This window comes from Microcaecilia unicolor, chromosome 1 (assembly GCF_901765095.1).
Source record: "Microcaecilia unicolor chromosome 1, aMicUni1.1, whole genome shotgun sequence".
NCBI lineage: Eukaryota > Metazoa > Chordata > Amphibia > Gymnophiona > Siphonopidae > Microcaecilia > Microcaecilia unicolor.
Genome location: NC_044031.1, coordinates 456,566,721 through 456,584,397, shown reverse-complemented (window position 1 = coordinate 456,584,397; position 17,677 = coordinate 456,566,721). Strand labels below are relative to the sequence as shown.

The 17,677-nt window shown below is 43.2% G+C and overlaps 1 protein-coding gene across 1 annotated transcript in view; it reads left to right on the top strand.

Annotated features, from left to right (window-relative positions):
- The window catches only part of MYOM1 (myomesin 1), a 277,203-nt gene that overhangs the window by 221,185 nt on the left and 38,341 nt on the right, over positions 1-17,677 (top strand). Inside the window, exons 26-28 of the mRNA XM_030213070.1 lie at positions 2,851-2,995; positions 6,348-6,407; positions 12,845-12,912. Coding sequence (XP_030068930.1) covers positions 2,851-2,995; positions 6,348-6,407; positions 12,845-12,912 — 273 coding nt within the window. The remainder of the gene's footprint in view (positions 1-2,850; positions 2,996-6,347; positions 6,408-12,844; positions 12,913-17,677) is intronic.

Genomic DNA, 17,677 nt, shown 5'->3' with positions numbered 1-17,677 from the left:
CGGTCTCGTGACAGCCCATCGGACCTTTACCAAGGTAATGGTAGTGGTAGCGATGGCCCTTCAGCAGGAAGGGATTTTAGTTCATCCGTATCTGGACGATTGGCTCATCCGGGCGAAGTCCTTCCAGGAGAGCTTGCAGAACACAAGTCGCATGGTGCGTTTTCTGGAGTCCCTCGGTTGGGTAGTCAATGCACACAAGAGTCGTCTTCAACCGTCTCAAACTTTAGACTATCTGGGTGTGTGTTTTGACACTGGGCAGGGCCGAGTGTTTCTCACTCCGGCTCAGATTCTCAAGCTCCAGGCATTGATCAGGCAGTTTCTCCAGACATCTCGTCCTTCAGCACAGCTGTATCTTCAAGTCCTCGGTTCCATGGCAGCGACAATAGAGGCAGTTCCTTGGGACTGAGCTCAGATGCATTCATTACAGAGAGCCCTCCTCTCCAGGTGGTCTCATCAGTCAGACTCCCTTTTGAGGAGGTTGCCTCTGGCGACACAGGAGCACAGCAGCCTTCGTTGGTAGCTCAGGACTTACAATCTCACAAAGGGAATGCCCTTGGATACACCGCAGTGGATTGTAGTCACGACAGATGCCAGTCTCAAAGGCTGGGGGGCTCATTGTCAGAGCCAGTATGCTCAAGGGCTGTGGTCGCAGGAAGAAGTGGTCTTGTCCATCAATCTGTTGGATACCAGAGCTATTCATCTGGCACTTCACGGTTTTCTCCCACCCCTCAAGGGTCAGCCAGTTCGTGTAATGTCAGACAATGCAACGGCAGGGGGGCACCAGGAGTCAGCAGTTGGAACAGGAGGCGGCTCAGCTTATGGGCTGGGTGGAATTACATCTACAAGCAGTGTCGGCGGCTCATGTAGAGGGAATGGAAAATGTCCAGGCGGACTTTCTCAGTCACAACACTGTAGATACCGGGGAGTGGGCTCTCAGCAACGCAGCGTTCCAGTTAGTAGTACAGTGCTGGGGGTACCAGTCATGGACCTGTTCGCCACAGCATCCAATGTGAAGGTACCCAGCTTCTTCAGCCATCGGAAAGATTTGAGGGCTCTGGGGAGCGATGCCCTTCTTCAGCCTTGGCTGTCGGGTCTCCTTTATGCTTTTCCTCCTTGGCCTCTGTTGGGTCATCTAATACAAAAAGTGGAGGCTCACGGGGGCCGAGTGGTTGTCGTGGCTCCAGATTGGCCTCATCGCCCTTGGTATGCAGATCTTCAGAACCTCCTTCTGGAGCCCCCTCTCAGATTTTGAGAGGATCCGGGTCTGTTGGTACAGGATCAGGTAGCGCATCCGGAGCCCGGTTGATTTTGTCTTACGGCTTGGCTCTTGAGTGGGCTTCAGTGGCACAGATTCTAGATTTCTTGCAAACGGCTTTGGAGAAAGGTTTAGCATTATCCTCTCTCAAGGTCCAGATTGGGGCCCTGTCCTGCTATAGGGGGCAGATACAGGGTAAGTCATTGGCGTCTTACCCAGATGTGCTTTGGTTTATTCGGGGGGAGAGCATGGTGCGACCTCCCACTCGGGAGATTTTTTCCTTTGTGGGATCTTAACTTAGTTTGGCAGCACTGTCTCGGGCACCGTTTGAGCCTTTGTCATCCTGTTCTTTGAAGGATTTGACTCTTAAGGTATTTTTTCTGGTCGCCGTTGCTTCGGCACGGAGGGTTTCAGAGTTGCAGGTGCTATTGTGTAATTCCCCATTTCTGGAGTTTGCTTTGGATCGAGTGGTGTTACGGCCAGTTCCTTCCTTTCTTTCCAAAGTCTTGTCACGTTTTCATGTTTCTCAGTCTGTTATCTTATCAGTTCTCGGTTCTTCTTCCGGGTCTGAAGAGCAGCGTCGTCTCAAGTGCTTGGACGTCCAGCGGGCACTCAAATGTTATTTGAAAGCACCTAGAAATTTTAGACAGATGGAGCATTCATTTGTGCTTATTGGGGGTTCATGGAAGGGATTGGCAGCGTCAAAGCCCACTTTGTCGAGGTGGCTTAAAGAGATGATTGCTTCTGCTTACATTTTGGCAGACAAGCCTGTTCCCAAGGAGGTGAAAGCACACTTTACAAGGGGGCAGGCGGCTTCATGGGCTGAGCGTTCTTTGGTTCTGCCCTTAGAGATTTGCAGGGCTGCTGGTCTTCATTGCATACCTTTTCTAAGCATTACAGGTTGGATATACTGAGTCATCAAGATTCAGCTTTCGGAGTGTGGGTTCTTACAGCGGGTTTGCTGGGGTCCCACTCTTGAATTTACTGCTTTGTTACTTCCCATCAGTCACTCGCTGGGCCAGTCCGGAGGGATGCTAAGGAAGGAGAAATTAGGCTTTACCTGCTAATTTGCTTTCCTTTAGTCCCTCTGGACCGGCCCAGGTACCTCCCTGTTAGTTTTCTTTTTTCTTCGCAGAAGGGTGTTTCAAAATAGCAGTGTTGTTCTTTGCGGTTATCGGTACAGTTATTTTCTCTCGTATTTAGGTTTTTCTGGTGGTGCCTAGTTGAGGAAGGCACTTTGTTTAGAATCCGCAGACATGTTTTTAGTCTGTGTGAGCAGCTGCTCAGGCTATCAGGTACACAGAAGGCTCATTTCCTTTCCTGCTTTGTTATGGGATACTGGATCTTCCTAGCCAGGGAAAGGGCTCTTATTGGCTCTCTCTCAAGAGTCAGAATTCTCAGTCTCCACCTGCTGGAAGGCGTGCACAACCCACCAGTCACTCACTGGGCCAGTCCGGAGGGACTAAAGGAAAGCAAATTAGCAGGTAAGGCCTAACTTCTCCATAGCAAATACAACATACACAAACATAAACAAGTGTTTTTCAATTATCACGCTCACCTCTACAATTAATCAACATTTTTGTTTCTTCTTAAAGAAATATAAGATGCACATTGACCATAACACTGGTATCGTTGAAATGATTATGGAGAAACTTGAAGATGAGGATGAAGGAACCTATACCTTCCAACTTCAGGATGGTAAAGCAACCAACCAGTCCAGTCTGGTCCTTATTGGTGATGGTAAGCATATTGTGACCTTTCTTTTGAGTGGCTTCTGCCATGTGTCCTAAATGTACATACTGCAGCCTTAGCCAATCTTTCTTCCCAAGGTATTTAATTTGCAAGCTTAAAATATGCAATTAAAAAGCAATTTTCAAATGCCTGGGGTAAAACAGCTTAAATGCACGTTATTATGTATATGTCCCTGCTTACAATAGCAAATTTATTGCAGGATGTCATTGGAACTATACTTTAAGTGAAAATGGTCACGTGATCTGTCAAAGGTCATCCTAGTTGCATGTGAATCAACTACCAGAGTGCATCACTTCAAACTACCACGGCACCTCCCCCTTCATATCCACATGTCTGCTGTACAGCACTAGAGCTTAACACACATAAAAAGACTGCTTGGAGTTCACAAAATAGAGTGTATAAAACACTAATGGCTAAACTGGTCTTCTGACGCATTAGATAGTCTATATTAAATGAATCAGTGGCGTAGCTACAGGTGGGCCTGGGCAGGGCCGCCGAGAGACTGGGCCAGGCCCGGGACAAGGCCGCCCCCGCCCCCCCCCCACCTGAGGTCACCGGTCCCCCCCTCCACCCACCACCGGGCCCTCTCACCTCCCCCGGGCCCTCTGCACTGACCTTAAGCACCTCACCTTCGAAAGCGCAGCAAGCAGCGGCAGACCACTCCTTCCTTCTGTGTCCCGCCCTCACGGAAGTTACGTCAGGCGAGGGCGGGACACGAAAGGAAGGAGTGGTCTGCCGCTGCTTGCTGCACTTTCGAAGGTGAGGCGCTTAAATTCAATGCCAGGGAGTGACGAAGGGCGGGTGGGCTGGGCCTAGCTCAAGTCCATCCTGTCTGGCCTCAAAAACAGTTCAGCAGTGGCTGCCTCATTCCCCTCTCTCTCTCTCCCTCTCCTCCACCCCTGGATCCAATATTTTTCCTCCCATCTCGCAGCTCAGCAACACCCTCCCCCCCCCTCTTCTACCTCTGCATCTTCTCCAGCAGCAGCTGCAATACACATCCACTGCCTGCGCCTGATCCACAGGCTTCCCTTTGCCAAATGATCCTTCCCTCACAGATGTCACTTCCTGCTTCCTCTCCGGGAGGACACAGAACAGGGAAGCCTGTGGGTGTGGCACAGGCAATGGATGTACATTGCTCCTGCTGTTGCAAGTACTGAGGTATGGGGGTTGTTTCAGAGAGGGGGGAGAGTTGCTGGGCCAAGGAGAAGAGAGGAAGAAAGATGCTGAACAAAGATGGGGGGAGGAAGGGTGGAATTTTGGAAGGTCCACCCATCCAAACTCTGGGCCCACCTAAAATGACAGGTCTGTCTATACCCGTAAAATGAATGCAAACAGGATTTACCTGGCTTGTGTGAAATATTATGGTATGCTATTAAAACCTAACATTCTATGCCTGCCTCAAAGCTGATGTCAAATATTGAGCATGAATGCTGCATGTTCAGCTCCCCTGTCTTAATGCCTGAGGAACTGATGTAATGGGCTGTGCTGTCTTTTAGTGCAGCAGTTTACTCCTGATTTTCCCATTCTAATCTTTTTTGCAATATGAAGAATCACTTTGCTAAAGGATTACACGGTCAGCATGCAAAATACCTGCAGAAAGGCCAAATTCGTATTTGCTTATAATGTTTTTAAAAAAAAGTATTTTATTCTGGTACATTTTTTTAACCTGCCTTGTTGTGCAGAATTTTGTACTGCAGCTTAAGTATTGAATAGAGATTCCAACCCAGGAACAAAGGGCCATCTGAGGTAAAGTGCAGCTCTTCACCTCACATGACTGTTCAGCAGAGCTTCTTGGTAGCCCAGTGGGTACTACACATCCCTTATCCCACCCCAACTCCAGAAAAGCTCCCTGGCAGCCCAGTGGGTCTTGGACCCCCCCCCCCCCCCCCCCCCCCCCCCCCCCCCCCCACTCCTCCTTCCTACCCACCTTCAGGTGGAAAGCCTCGCTCCTGCCTCCAGCACAACCAGCTTGAAAAATGGTGGCACCTGACCCTTAACAATACATCGGGACACACTCAGGATACCAAGTAAGGGAGCACTTTCCTGATTTAGTGGGATGAGAACCAGAGGTGCTCTGGACCAGATAGGCTTAAGTAGAAGTGTTTTCTTTTTATCTTCCTGTCAGTGCATAAGCCAGTCCCCTTTCAGTATTCAATACTGTAAACACTGGCTCACTTATTGACAGGAAAGGAGAAAGGGGGGGAAAACATAATGCCTTATGTAAAAAAATATCAGTATGTTACTGTGGTGGTGTGTGATGTGTTTTCTGTCAATACGCATTTTTTGAACACCACACTAATTTGCATGCCATTAGTTTACTGTATCAGGAGTAAAAGATGTTTTCAGCTTGTGCATTAGAACATTGTGTGCTGAAGGTCAGTGCACTGTTCTGACACTCAGCATATTACATCAGCCTGTGAATGTAAAGGGTTGGTTTGCACAGAGAATTTCATTATTTCTAATAAGATCACTGTGTCCCCTCCATGTAGGCCTGATTCATCCCCTCCCCTACTCCCACCCCAGTTGGGCTTTGACCCTTCATAAAGGCTCTTATCACTTTATTCAGGACTTACGCTAACACTAATATTAAGACTCTCTCAAACAAAGCAACACTCTTCCATGCAGACCAAACTTTCCACAGTTTAGACCTGCACACGAATCCCTTAGTATTCTGAGGCTCCAAACCTTTACAGACAGAAGAGAAGTGAGAGAAGGGCCTTCCTGCGAGCTTTCCAGCCAACAAATGACACCGTTTACAAGTGTTTCACTGCTGTCACATGATCATGACGGTTGAACATGATAAAAAGCATCATTCTGGGGAGGTTGGAGTCAGGGGGTCAGGGAATCAGAGCTACATGTGTGTCGCTGGGGAAGTCAAGCTGTATCTGTTTTGGGGGAATGAAATTCCATGTTCTAACCAGCCATTGGGCCGTTTTACATGGGAAGTTTTGCGATCTATCACGTGTATGTTAAACTCTTTCAGTTATGTATTAATCTCGTCAAATTTTATCTGCCTGTTGTTGGTTTGCATACTAACAGTCCGATATTCAGCTCAGCATTGAATACCCAGGGTTCATTTAAATTGAGCCTTTAGAAAATATTAAAGGGATGTTAGAGGAAAATCTTAACAAGAGCCAAAATGAGGTCCACAAGAAAGATTACAGTCACATATATTGATACTGAGGCACACAGCATGGTTGTACTTTTAATTTTAATGAGTAGAGAATACTAGCTAGGTCACCATTGATTGGGAGGAACTTCATATTTTAAAAATCTGGATTGATCATGCAGGCTTATAATAGAACATCAGTTGATTCTTTTTCTCACTGTTGATCTCTAGTGTTCAAGAAACTGCAAAAAGAAGCTGGACTCCAGAGGCAAGAGTGGCTTAGAAAGCAAGGTAATACCACCATGTGCTGGGATCAAAAATGCCCAACCCTTCCAGGAAATAAATGTCAAGGCACACATCTCAGGGGCAGTTTTATAAAATGTTTTCCACAGCGAAACCCACAGAAATGGGTTTTTATAAAATAGCCTACAGTATATGCACATAAAGGTATGTGTGGTGACAGGGTGGGGCTGCTGCAGGACCTATGAACATGAGCACATACCGTGTGAGGGAAAGGAAGATCTAGGGAGGAGAAGTGACTCAAGAAGAAAGGTATTGGGAAGAAGACCCCATAAGGGACTATTAGGGGGAAGAAGAGGAAGCAGGTTAGGAGGTCATGGACCCAGGAAGGGGGTTAGTAAGAGAGAGATCTGGGAAGGGTCATGAATAAGGGTAGCAGCAGGAGCATCATTAGGACACTGGTAAATAGGACCAATACCTTAATTTATGTGCCAGCCTGTGTGAGCAGCTGGCACATAAATTAAGCACTAATAAAAATTCCACCAGAATATCTCTTATATTTATAATAACTCAATTTTTATATTTTTTATTATGCAGTGCTCAGAATTTGCTCAAGTGCCTTTATTCCATAAAAAATGGATTCGGCCAGTAGCAACCCACCATCATAGCACCAGTCCTGCCTACCACCAGAATTTCATAAACTCCGTTACTGTGTATTACTGGGATATGAAGCGGATCACTTATCTGTAGGCGGTCTGTTGGTTACCTGCTTTTATTCTCATTTGGTTGGTCCCGGGCCTTCACTCTTGTGTTCTAGTGACGTGAAGTTAAAAGATTGTTTTTATTCCCGACGTGGAGCCACGTTTCACCATCTTGGTTTTTTCAAGGGAATGTATCTGATCTATAAACAAATGGGACGGGTCTCGTATCTGACTTTTCCCTGTCTCCTCTTCAGTAAAACCGGCTGGGATGTAAATAGCCTCTTCATCTGACACGTTTGCAACAGCTGCACCTGTTTCATCCCTCTCCACATCCTTAGCAAAGCTTGCCCGCTTGTAGCAGTTCACAATGGTTGCCTGTGTAACATGATTCCAGGCTTCTTTCTGCATATGTATGGAATCCAACAGTGATAGATTACGAGCCAGTTCAACAGCACGTTTATCCTTCCCAGTCTGGTCATCCATAACGCTCATCAGATCACGTAGCACAAGAGCCCGATAATGTTGTTTGAAATTGGCTATTATGCCCTGGTCCAGAGGTTGGATCAGAAAGGTAGTGTTTGGTGGCAGGAAGACCACCTTGACATTAGACAATCTGACATCATCCCTGTGTGCAGCACAGTTATCACAAAGCAGCAAAATCTGATGCTTTTGTGCCCGCATTCTAGTGTCTAACTTCTTTAGCCACTGCTTCCAAATTTCCCCAGTCATCCACGAATTTGTGTTAGCCTCATATGACACAGGAAGTTGCTTAACTTTCTTCAAGCAACGGGGCTGTTTGCTCTTTCCAGTGATGAGGGGTTCCAACTTCTCACTCCCATCCAGTCGGTCCTTCGATGTTTTATCTCCAGTAGTTTCAGCATGTTTGAATTCAAGTGTTCCATCAGGAATCGCTCACCAGTAGGGACCATTTTCGTCAGCATTGAAAATGTCACGAGGTGCAAACTCGTTCAAGATAGTAGGAAGAACTGAAACAACCCAATTTTCAGCACCAAAGTCATCAGCGTTTTGTTTCTCACCATGCTGTTTCTTGAATTTTATGCTGTTTCTTTCCTTCCATCTTTCCAACCATCCAATAGTGGCTTTGAATTCAGTCAGTCCAAGACTTTCTGCTACCTGGTTAGCTTTCTCCATAAGCAGTGGACCACTGACAGGAAACTGTCTGCTCCTGACTCGAGAAAACCACCAAAGAAGAGCATATTCTACCTCCTCAGCTTTTCCCGCACGTTTTCGTTTCCGTTGTGGATTTGTATTGTTTTGCCAGTCTTCCAGAAGCTGGTCTTTCTGCTTTAAGACATGTGAAATTTGACTGGGATTGACACCATATTCTTTAGCAATAGATGCTTGACTTTCTTTGTTTTCTAATTTTGTAAGAACTTACCACTTCTATTCATTCAGCCAGTGTTAAAGTCTTACAGGTCCGCCACCGCGACGACAGCGACGACCCCGGTGCATGCTCCAACAACATTCTTTCTCCTAATCTGCCTGGGGCAGCTAAAGAGGCAGTAAATTTTAAATCTCGGTTGTCACACACCAATTGGCTTCCATATTCCATGCACGCACTTATGCGGAGTCTTTCCTGCAGAGGAGCGGTCTTGAACCATGCATATAAGCGAATCTTGCACTTATCAGTGGTGCGCTAAAACGAAGTTTGTCCCCATAGAAATTGATGGTGCCAAAAACGGGACCGAAGTACGGCATGCAGTTAAACAGAGCATGCTGTTATTAAATGGAGTGCACTGTATATATATATATATATATATATATATATATATATATATATATATATACTGTATATATATATATATATATATTTATATATATTTATAAGCCTATTTCCTTTTAACTTCATCCTATGCCCTCTCATTCCAGTGTTTTTCTTCATTTGAAAAAGGTTTTCCTCTGTATATTAATGCCACTGAGGTATTTAAACGTCTTTATCATATCCCTTCTCTCCTGCCTCTTTTCTAGCATATACATGTTAAAGTTCATAAGCCTGTCCTTATATGTTATATAACCAAGACTGCTTACCAATTTTCTAACTGCCCTCTGAACCTACTCCATCCTGTGTATATCTTTCTGTAGGTGCGGTCTCCAGAATTGGGCACAGTACTCTAAATGGGGCCTCACCAGAGACTAATACAAGGGCACTATCACCTCTTTTTTCCTGCTGGTCATCGCTCTCCTTATGCACCCAAGTATCCTTCTGGCTTTGACCATCACCCTTTCTACCTGTTTGGCCACTTTAAGGTCATCAGACACAATCACTCCCAAGTCTCATTCTTTTTCCATACACAGAAGCACTTCAACCCCTTTATTGTACCGTTCCCTAGTCACTTTAGTTCCCATACCGAGGGCACTCTACTACTACTATAAATCATTTCTATAGCGCTACCAGTCGTACGCAGCACTTCACAAATGAACATGAAGAAAAGACAGTCCCTGCTCAAAGAGCTTACAATCTAAATCAGGACAGACAAACAGGACCAATAAGGGATAAGGGTAGGACAGACAGAAGGACACATAGGGAAAGGGACTATTGAAGTTATCAGTTGCCTGTGTGGAACTGTTGTTTGAACATCAGTCACTATGCATATTTTTTCTTTAGCTTCAGTTGTAATATAACAAGTAAAAAATATAAATTAGTGTTTTGAAATAGCTTTTCAAGCACATTTGGAAAAGGAATACACTGTGGAATTTGTGTTGTTATTTATTGCGTGCTTTTTCCTGGTTGATGTGTGTATATAACTTTTTGGTTTTTGTGTGGTAAATTTCTCTAAGATATTCATATTTAGGTATGCACTTTCAGTCACTGAAGTCCATTAACAGATCAGTTTCTAAAGATAATTCTAATGAATATGCATGAGAGATTTCTATGCACACTTCCTCCACTTGATGAGAAAATTGCTTCCAACATGATGACACAAATGGTGTAGATTTCTATGCACAATTTGCTTGCTGGTAGAGCAGTGTTCAATAATGCAAGCCCTGATAGCACAAGTGGTTTTGCCAATATACAGTTTTTGACAAGGACACTTGTCAAAAACTATACCATGAGTGGCACAAACAGTTCTCATTTGTAATTTGTGATGTAACTGTAAAGAAGGATGAATAAATTCTTATAATTCCCAACTGACTTACTGTACAGTGCCCACACTTGAAAGGGCCTCCATTGTTCTCAAAAACTTTTGATGGCGTCTTTGATGTAGAGTAAACAAGAAAGCCTGTCAAATTTTTCCTTCAGTGAAAAGCAGATTCTGGTATTTCTTTGGAACTTGGATGTTAAATTTCTGTTCTGGATTTTAAGATAACTTAGAAGGATTATGTGTTTTTCATTATGGGGTCCTTTTACTAAGCTGCACTGCAAAGTGGCCTGTAGTATCAGTAGTATGGGGCTTTCCCACGCACTGGGGCCACTTTTAGTGTGGCTGTAAAATGGCTGCAATTTCTATTTCTCCATTGATGGCCACGCACTAATTTTCCAATTGTCACGTGGCCATTAGCATATAAGCTCTTACTGTTATCTATTTATTAGGGGGTAAGGGCTCACACGCTAACCCCATGCTAATTGGGCAGCATGCGGTGATTTACCCACACTACTCGATTAGTGCAGGGCACACCTACTCTCTACCTCCAAACGCCCCCCGTGCTAAAAAATAAAACCTATTTTTTAGCACATAGGTAGCGCATGCTGATCCCAGACCTACCATCCCACAGTAGTGCCTTTTAGCATGCGGTAAGCATGCGTTAGTGCTTATCACCACTTAGTAAAAGGGCCTCTGTGTTTATAGGGTTAAAAGATGAAGAGATCAAGTTAACTGTGAAACCTTTCCCCCATATGTTTGTGGAGTCTTTGAATGGAGCTTCTCCTTTTTTCCTACTTTTTAAGGAGGTGCTTCTTAGACTTGTTGAACATCAGTCGGCTCTGCATATTTTTTCTTCAGCTTGGGTTGTAATATAACAAGTAAAAAATATAAGTTAGTGTTTTGAAATAGCTTCTCAAGCACATTTGGAAAAGGAATACACTTTGGAATCTGTGTTGTTACTTATTGTGTGATTTTTCCTGGTGGATATGTGTATATAACTTTTTGGGTTTTGTGTGGTAAATTTCCCCTAAGATATTTAGGTATGCACTTTCTGTCACTGAAGTCCATTAACAGATCAATTTCTAAGGATAACTCTAATGAATATGCATGAGAGATTTCCACGTACACAACCTCCATTATATGAAAAGCCATCTCATGCATATTCGTCAAGTATATCTTGAAAACCTGATTTCATTTGATTATTTATATATCACCTTTTTTATAGTACAATCAAAGCAGTTTTACATATTGCATTCAGGTACTTTCTCTGTCCCTAGTAGGCCCACAATCTAAGGGCCCTGTTTACTAAGCCGTGCTGTAGGCGTGCTAGTGTGTCCCATAGGAATAGGAATATATGGGTGTCTCTAGCATTAGTGCATGTTAAATTTTAGCATGCGTTGAAAACACTAGCGTGCTTTAGTAAACAGGGCTCTTAGTTTTCTACCTGGGGCAGTGAAAGTTAAGGGCTCTGTTTACTAAGCTGTGCTGTAGGCACACTAACATTTTTAGCGCGCAGTAATGCTAGAGACACCCAAATATTCTTATGGGTATCTCTAGCATTAGCGAGTACTAACTTTTAGCGCACGCTAAAAACACTAGCACACCTTAGTAAACAGGGCTCTAATTGATTTGCCCAGGATCACAAGGAGCTGCAGTGGAAACTGAACCCAGTTCCCCAAGTTCTCAGCCCACTGCACTAACCATTAGGCTACTCCTCCTCTCCAACCTGACCTGTTTGTGGCCCTTGAGGATCAGAAATGAATAACACTGTCATGGACTTTTGGATGCAGGTTCTGGGTCATTTTTGGCAGCCTTCTCTGAGCTGTCTCTATTATTTTGTCAAGCTGTGAAACTGAATGCCCATCAATAAACTATGGGTATTGACTTAATTACAGAAAATAATTTCAAAAGGCAACCGTAAGATGACGCAAAAGGAATGGTCATAGAATTTTGTATTTCATGTTTGATTTCAAAGACAAGATTTTCTACCGGGTAGCAAATAGTTTATTGATTCTATTATTTAAAACCAAAATGGCAGTGAATTCCTCAAGATAATACAAGGATATGGAAGGCTGGGAAAGCCGCATTTGATACAGAATACAGGGGACTGGTTCAGTGCCAGTGCTGTGACCGCCATACAGGAGACTAGAGTTCAGTTCCTAAGCCTGGCTTTGCTCCTTGGGCCTGCCGAAAAGAGAATGAAGCCCCACCTGTTGCACAGTATTGATAACCTCTAGCCAGGTTTAGGATACTTATGTACCCCAAGTGTTATCTCAGCTTTGGAAGGGTTAAAACAATGAGAAAACCCTTCTGTAGTGGCTAGTTTCAATTCAAAGGGAGCAGCTTGGTTCCCAACCCCCTGCCCCCCCCCCCCCCCCCCCCCGCCAAAAAAAAAATCTAGTTCTATCGTTGATAGTACGGTCTATACCTTTTCACTATACTAACACTAATTCAGACTTTCTATCATTGTGAAAAACAGGTCCTCTGGTTAGTGCTTTAATACCAGATAAATCAGGAAAGAAATGGTCTGGGAGGTTTCCCTCCATTGTACATTGTACATAGCAAGTTCAATGGCATTATAATTATACCTTTCCGAGGAAGCATTAATTATCACACTGTAGTGGTAGTGTACCTTTTCACTATACTAACACTAATTCAGACTTTCTATCATTGTGAAAAACAGGTCCTCACTTTGTGGAGCAACTGGCATGGGAAGTTACCTCAAACTGCAATGTGTTGCTGAAATGCAAGGTAAAAAGCAAGAGTCTCAAAAACTGAAATGCTATCAAAGTGTAATAAACTGTAGGGAAAGTGTGACTGAATGTATCCACATAAATAGAGTCTGAATCAATCAGACAAAAAATATTAGATATGCTAGTCTCTGGTTAGTGCTTTAATACCAGATAAATCAGGAAAGAAATGGTCTGGGAGGTTTCCCTCCATTGTACATAGCAAGTTCAATGGCATTATAATTATACCTTTCCGAGGAAGCATTAATTATCACACTGTAGTGGTAGTGTACTATGTATACAATGATTTCTATTATTTACAGTTTTCTTTTCTTTTCGTTTTCAGCAATGTAGATCTTAAGCTATCATTTTTTGTCTTTTTTTTTTCACTCAAAACCAAATGCCTTCTGCTTCCTGCTGACTTGGTATTCCTTTCTTATTACAGAACTGATGTGATGTGAACCTATTGTATTGTTTTGTTTCTGATTAGTCAGTGCTGAACACGAGTATGAACAATCTGTTTTTGGATGCAGACAAAAGTTGGTTGAGATACACAGCGGCATAAAGGGATCCTAAGTACTAACCATTTTCCCCCTGCTGTATATAGGTTCCAAAATGATTTGTACGAGGTAACACTGAAGGCCAAATTTAGTAAAGGGTTTGGGGTCTTTAGCAAAAAGGCCTCAGTGCATTTGACCCCGAGAAGGCGTCTTGAAACATGGTCCAGTGCTTTAACCCAAGGATATACAACCTTTCAAACCGCAAAAATTATTTTGCAGCGTTCCTTCTTGTCAAAAATATTTTGAGAGCCGCAACACTGCTATAAATTGGGACACTCATGTAAATCAACTTCCTCTACCTTTTCATCTCCGTAAGCCATTTTGGGGTCCCTTTACAATCCCGCGCTAAAACATGGTCTTACCACGCCCTTATGCGGGTCTTTCCCGCGCACTAAGGCCATTTTTAGCACAGCAGTAAAATGGCGTATTTTTTTAATTTTTCTATTAATAGCCACGCACTAATGTTCTTTGTATTCTTATATATAAGCAGTGGAAATAATAATAATAGTCATAATAAACAGGGAGGAAAAAGCCTAAAGAAGCTCCCAGCTAATGGCTGAAAGAGCAGGACTTCTTCATCATAGGCAAAAAAAACCTCCCTGATAAATTTAATTGTAAGATAGACACAAACTTGTCAAAAATAACAGCTTTAAATACTTAGCTGTGAAGGCTCTTTCTTCCAACTAGTGAGCTGTGTCTGGGTCAATTGGTCAGTAAATCTGCAAAAAAGAGAAGAAAAGAGTAGCATCATACAATCCAGAATTTCCTAGTGTTACCATCATGCCATCGTTGCTTACTTAAACACCGTTCAAAAACTGAAGGAACTATAGAGACCCACTTCTGAAAAAATGGTGATCCCTCTTTATAACCTTTAGATGATGTCAGATGCCCAGAGAGACAAAAGCCAATCAGGGCGCCGACTAAAGAGCAGATATAGTTAAATCAAAAAGAAAAAGAAAAACAGAAGAAAAATCAGAAAAAAATGACACCATTCAAGTTTGGCAAACACCCACTCTCTGCCCCCAGACGTGCCTCCTCAGTAAAAATAAATATTTTTTAGCATGCGAGTAGCACTCGCACATTTGGAACTTATCATGGGATTGCCTATGTGTGCCCCGAAGTAAAAGGGCCCCTTATATCTTTCAATTCATCCCTCATCCTCAGTAGTTTCTTTCTCTCTTTCTCTAGCCTCATTCCTGGCACTCACTTTTTTAATCACATCTCACCCCCTTCTCTATCAATCGCCCTCTCAATCTCCAGCAGTAACACCCTCAGCAGAACTTCTTGATTGTACCTTCACTACGAAGATAATACATGGAAATACATTTAAAACAAATAGTAGGAAATATTTTTTCACTCAACGAATAGTTGAGCTCTGGAACTCTTTGCCGGAGGATGTGGTAACGGCGATTGGTGTATCTGGGTTTAAAAAAGGTTTGGACGAGTTCCTAGAGGAAAAGTCCATAGTTTACTGTTGAGACAGACGTGGGGAGGTAGCTGCTTGCCCCGAGATTGGTTTCATGGAATAACTGTGTTTCTGCCAGGTACTTGTGGCCTAGCTTGACCACTGTTTGGAAACAGGATACTGAGCTAGATGGACCATTGGTCTGACCCAGTATGGCTACTCTTATAGTCTTATGTTCTAAGTAGCAAACAACACTAAATATATTTATATATTGTGAGCACACCGGCCTCAATGTTCCTAGATAATTTATATGTATAGCAGCTGAATATCACCACTAAACAAATAAATTCCATATCTGCCTCCCCTCCTCCTCTGGAGTCAGAAGTAGACTCCAAATAAGTCCAACAGGGTGAGGAATAGTTAACAAACGAGCACTTTGAGAGTGAGGTACCTTGGTAGGAATATAAAGAATTAGTTCATTGTGAAGGTATTATGGAAAGCCAGAATGAAGAGTTCTGAAAGCTATGATAAGAACTTTAAATTTGATTCGATATTTATTTATTTGTTACATTTGTATCCCACGATATGATTTTGGTAGACCATTCAGAATGGGAATAATGTGATCTTCTTTCCTTTTTTTTTTCCACAGAGCAAAGTAATCTCTCTGCAGTATTCTTGACTAATTGAAATCTTTTTAACTTAGATACATTTCTTCCATAATATAGTGAACTACAATAATTATTCATTACTAATGTATGAATAAATGTGTGCAGAGCAGCCTTATCTATATAAGGCCTAATGCAATGAATATGATGTAAGTTATAAAACCAAGCTTTAACCATCATAGAAACCTGTATTTCAAAAGTTAATTCTGAGACACGATTGCAGCCCAGTAAACAAAGAGAACTAACCATGGGAGGAGGCTGATCTCAGATCACAGGAGAACAGCTTAATAAAAGAGCATGACCCTTGACCCACATGGCTTGAGGGCAATTCTACAACCGGGCAGCTAGAATTAGGTGTCCATGGGGCGTGCGGTAGAAACCTATTCTATAAAGGAAAGTAGATGCCTGTGTAACTTTCTAGAATACTAGCATAACCGGGTACATACGTGCTTGACATTTAGGCGTGAGCATGTACGCTAACTATAGAGCTTGTATAAGTGTGATCACCCATGTGCAGCAGGTACCCATGTAACTTATCCTATAAGTGGAGTGGAGGAGTAACCTAGTGGTTAGTGCAGCAGACTTTGATCTTGGGGAACTGGGCTCAATTCCCACTGCAGCTCCTTGTGACTCTGGGCAAGTCACTTAACCCTCCATTGCCCCAGGTACCTGTATAAACCACCTTAAATGTAGTTGCAAAAACCACAGAAAGGCAGTATATCAAGTCTCATTCCCAAGTTACATGCTTAAGTGGGAGCCCTGCTCCCGCTCTGCCCATCCAGTCTGTCCAGTAAGGTGGTTTAGATTGTAACTGCTGCCTTCTTGAGAAGCACAAGTCTTTTCAGTTTGGACAGATTCCTGAGGGAAAAGTCCATTGAACATTATTAATTTTGTTTTTGTTTTGCCGGGTTTTTGAAGCCGGGATTGACCGCTGTCAGAGACAAGATGCTGGGCTTGATGGACCCTTGGTCTTTCCCCAGTATGACGGTGCTTATGTACTTACTAGTAAAAAAGCCCTGTTTCTGATGCAAATGAAACGGGGGCTAGCAATGTTTTCTTCTGTGTGCATGTGGGAGTGTGTGTGTCCCTGCCCTCTGGCCTCTCTCCCCTCCCCCCTCTGAGTCCTTCACTGTTACAGAGCCAGCGTTTTGATTTCGTGCTCTGCTGTTTTCCTTCACTGACTGTGTTACAGAGAGGGCTGGGCAGACACTCATAGGGAAACCGGATATCTCGCCCCCTTCACACTTCCGACTGGAGGCTTCATAGAACGTTGGTGTTGCCTTTTATATAGAGAGATCCTTTTTAGGGATCCTCATTCCTTTTTGAAGGGCGTCATCATTTATTCCTCTACCACCTTCTCTGGAAGGGCACTCCATGCATTCTCTTATGAGCCAAACATGTTTAATGTGCTTCTAAGCAGAGGTTGTGTCAGTTTTTGTTGGATTAGAGATTGAACGAAACACACTATTTGAGCAGTGATGCCTGAACTTTTGTAACCAGCTGTAACATCTTCATATGTATGCCAGAGCCCATCTCCCTCATTCTATAACAGGTCACCTAAATTTAAGTGCTTATTGCACGCTTACATTTATAAAATACTAGCATTTACACTTAGGGGGTCTTTTACTAAAGCTTAGCTCGAGTTATTTGCAGTGGGGCCCATTTTATTCCTATGGGCCCTGCTGCAGATATCTCGAGCTAAGTTTTAGTAAAAGATCCCCTAAGTGTTCACTTGCATGCAGAAATGACAGTAGGACACTCAACTGCAATTCTATAATTATGTGCTAAAATGGCTTTAGCATGTAATTGCAAGGGGGCATTCATAGGGAAGGGGCATGAGCGAGCAGAGGTGGGTGTGTAATGTATAGAATACTATAAATTAACATAAGAATATAAGCATTGCCATACTGGGACAGGCTGAAGGTTTATCAAGCCCAGTATCCCGTTTTCAACAGAGGCCAATCCAGGTCACAAGAACCGGGCAAGATCCCAAAGGAGTAAAATAGATTTTATGCTGCTTATCCTAGAAATAAGCAGTGGATTTTCCCAAGTCCATCTTAATAAATGTAGCATTTAGGCACTAACATTTACACCAACCAGATACTTTCTGTACAGTAAATGTTAGCACCTAAATGTAGGCGCACTGATGTCAACTTA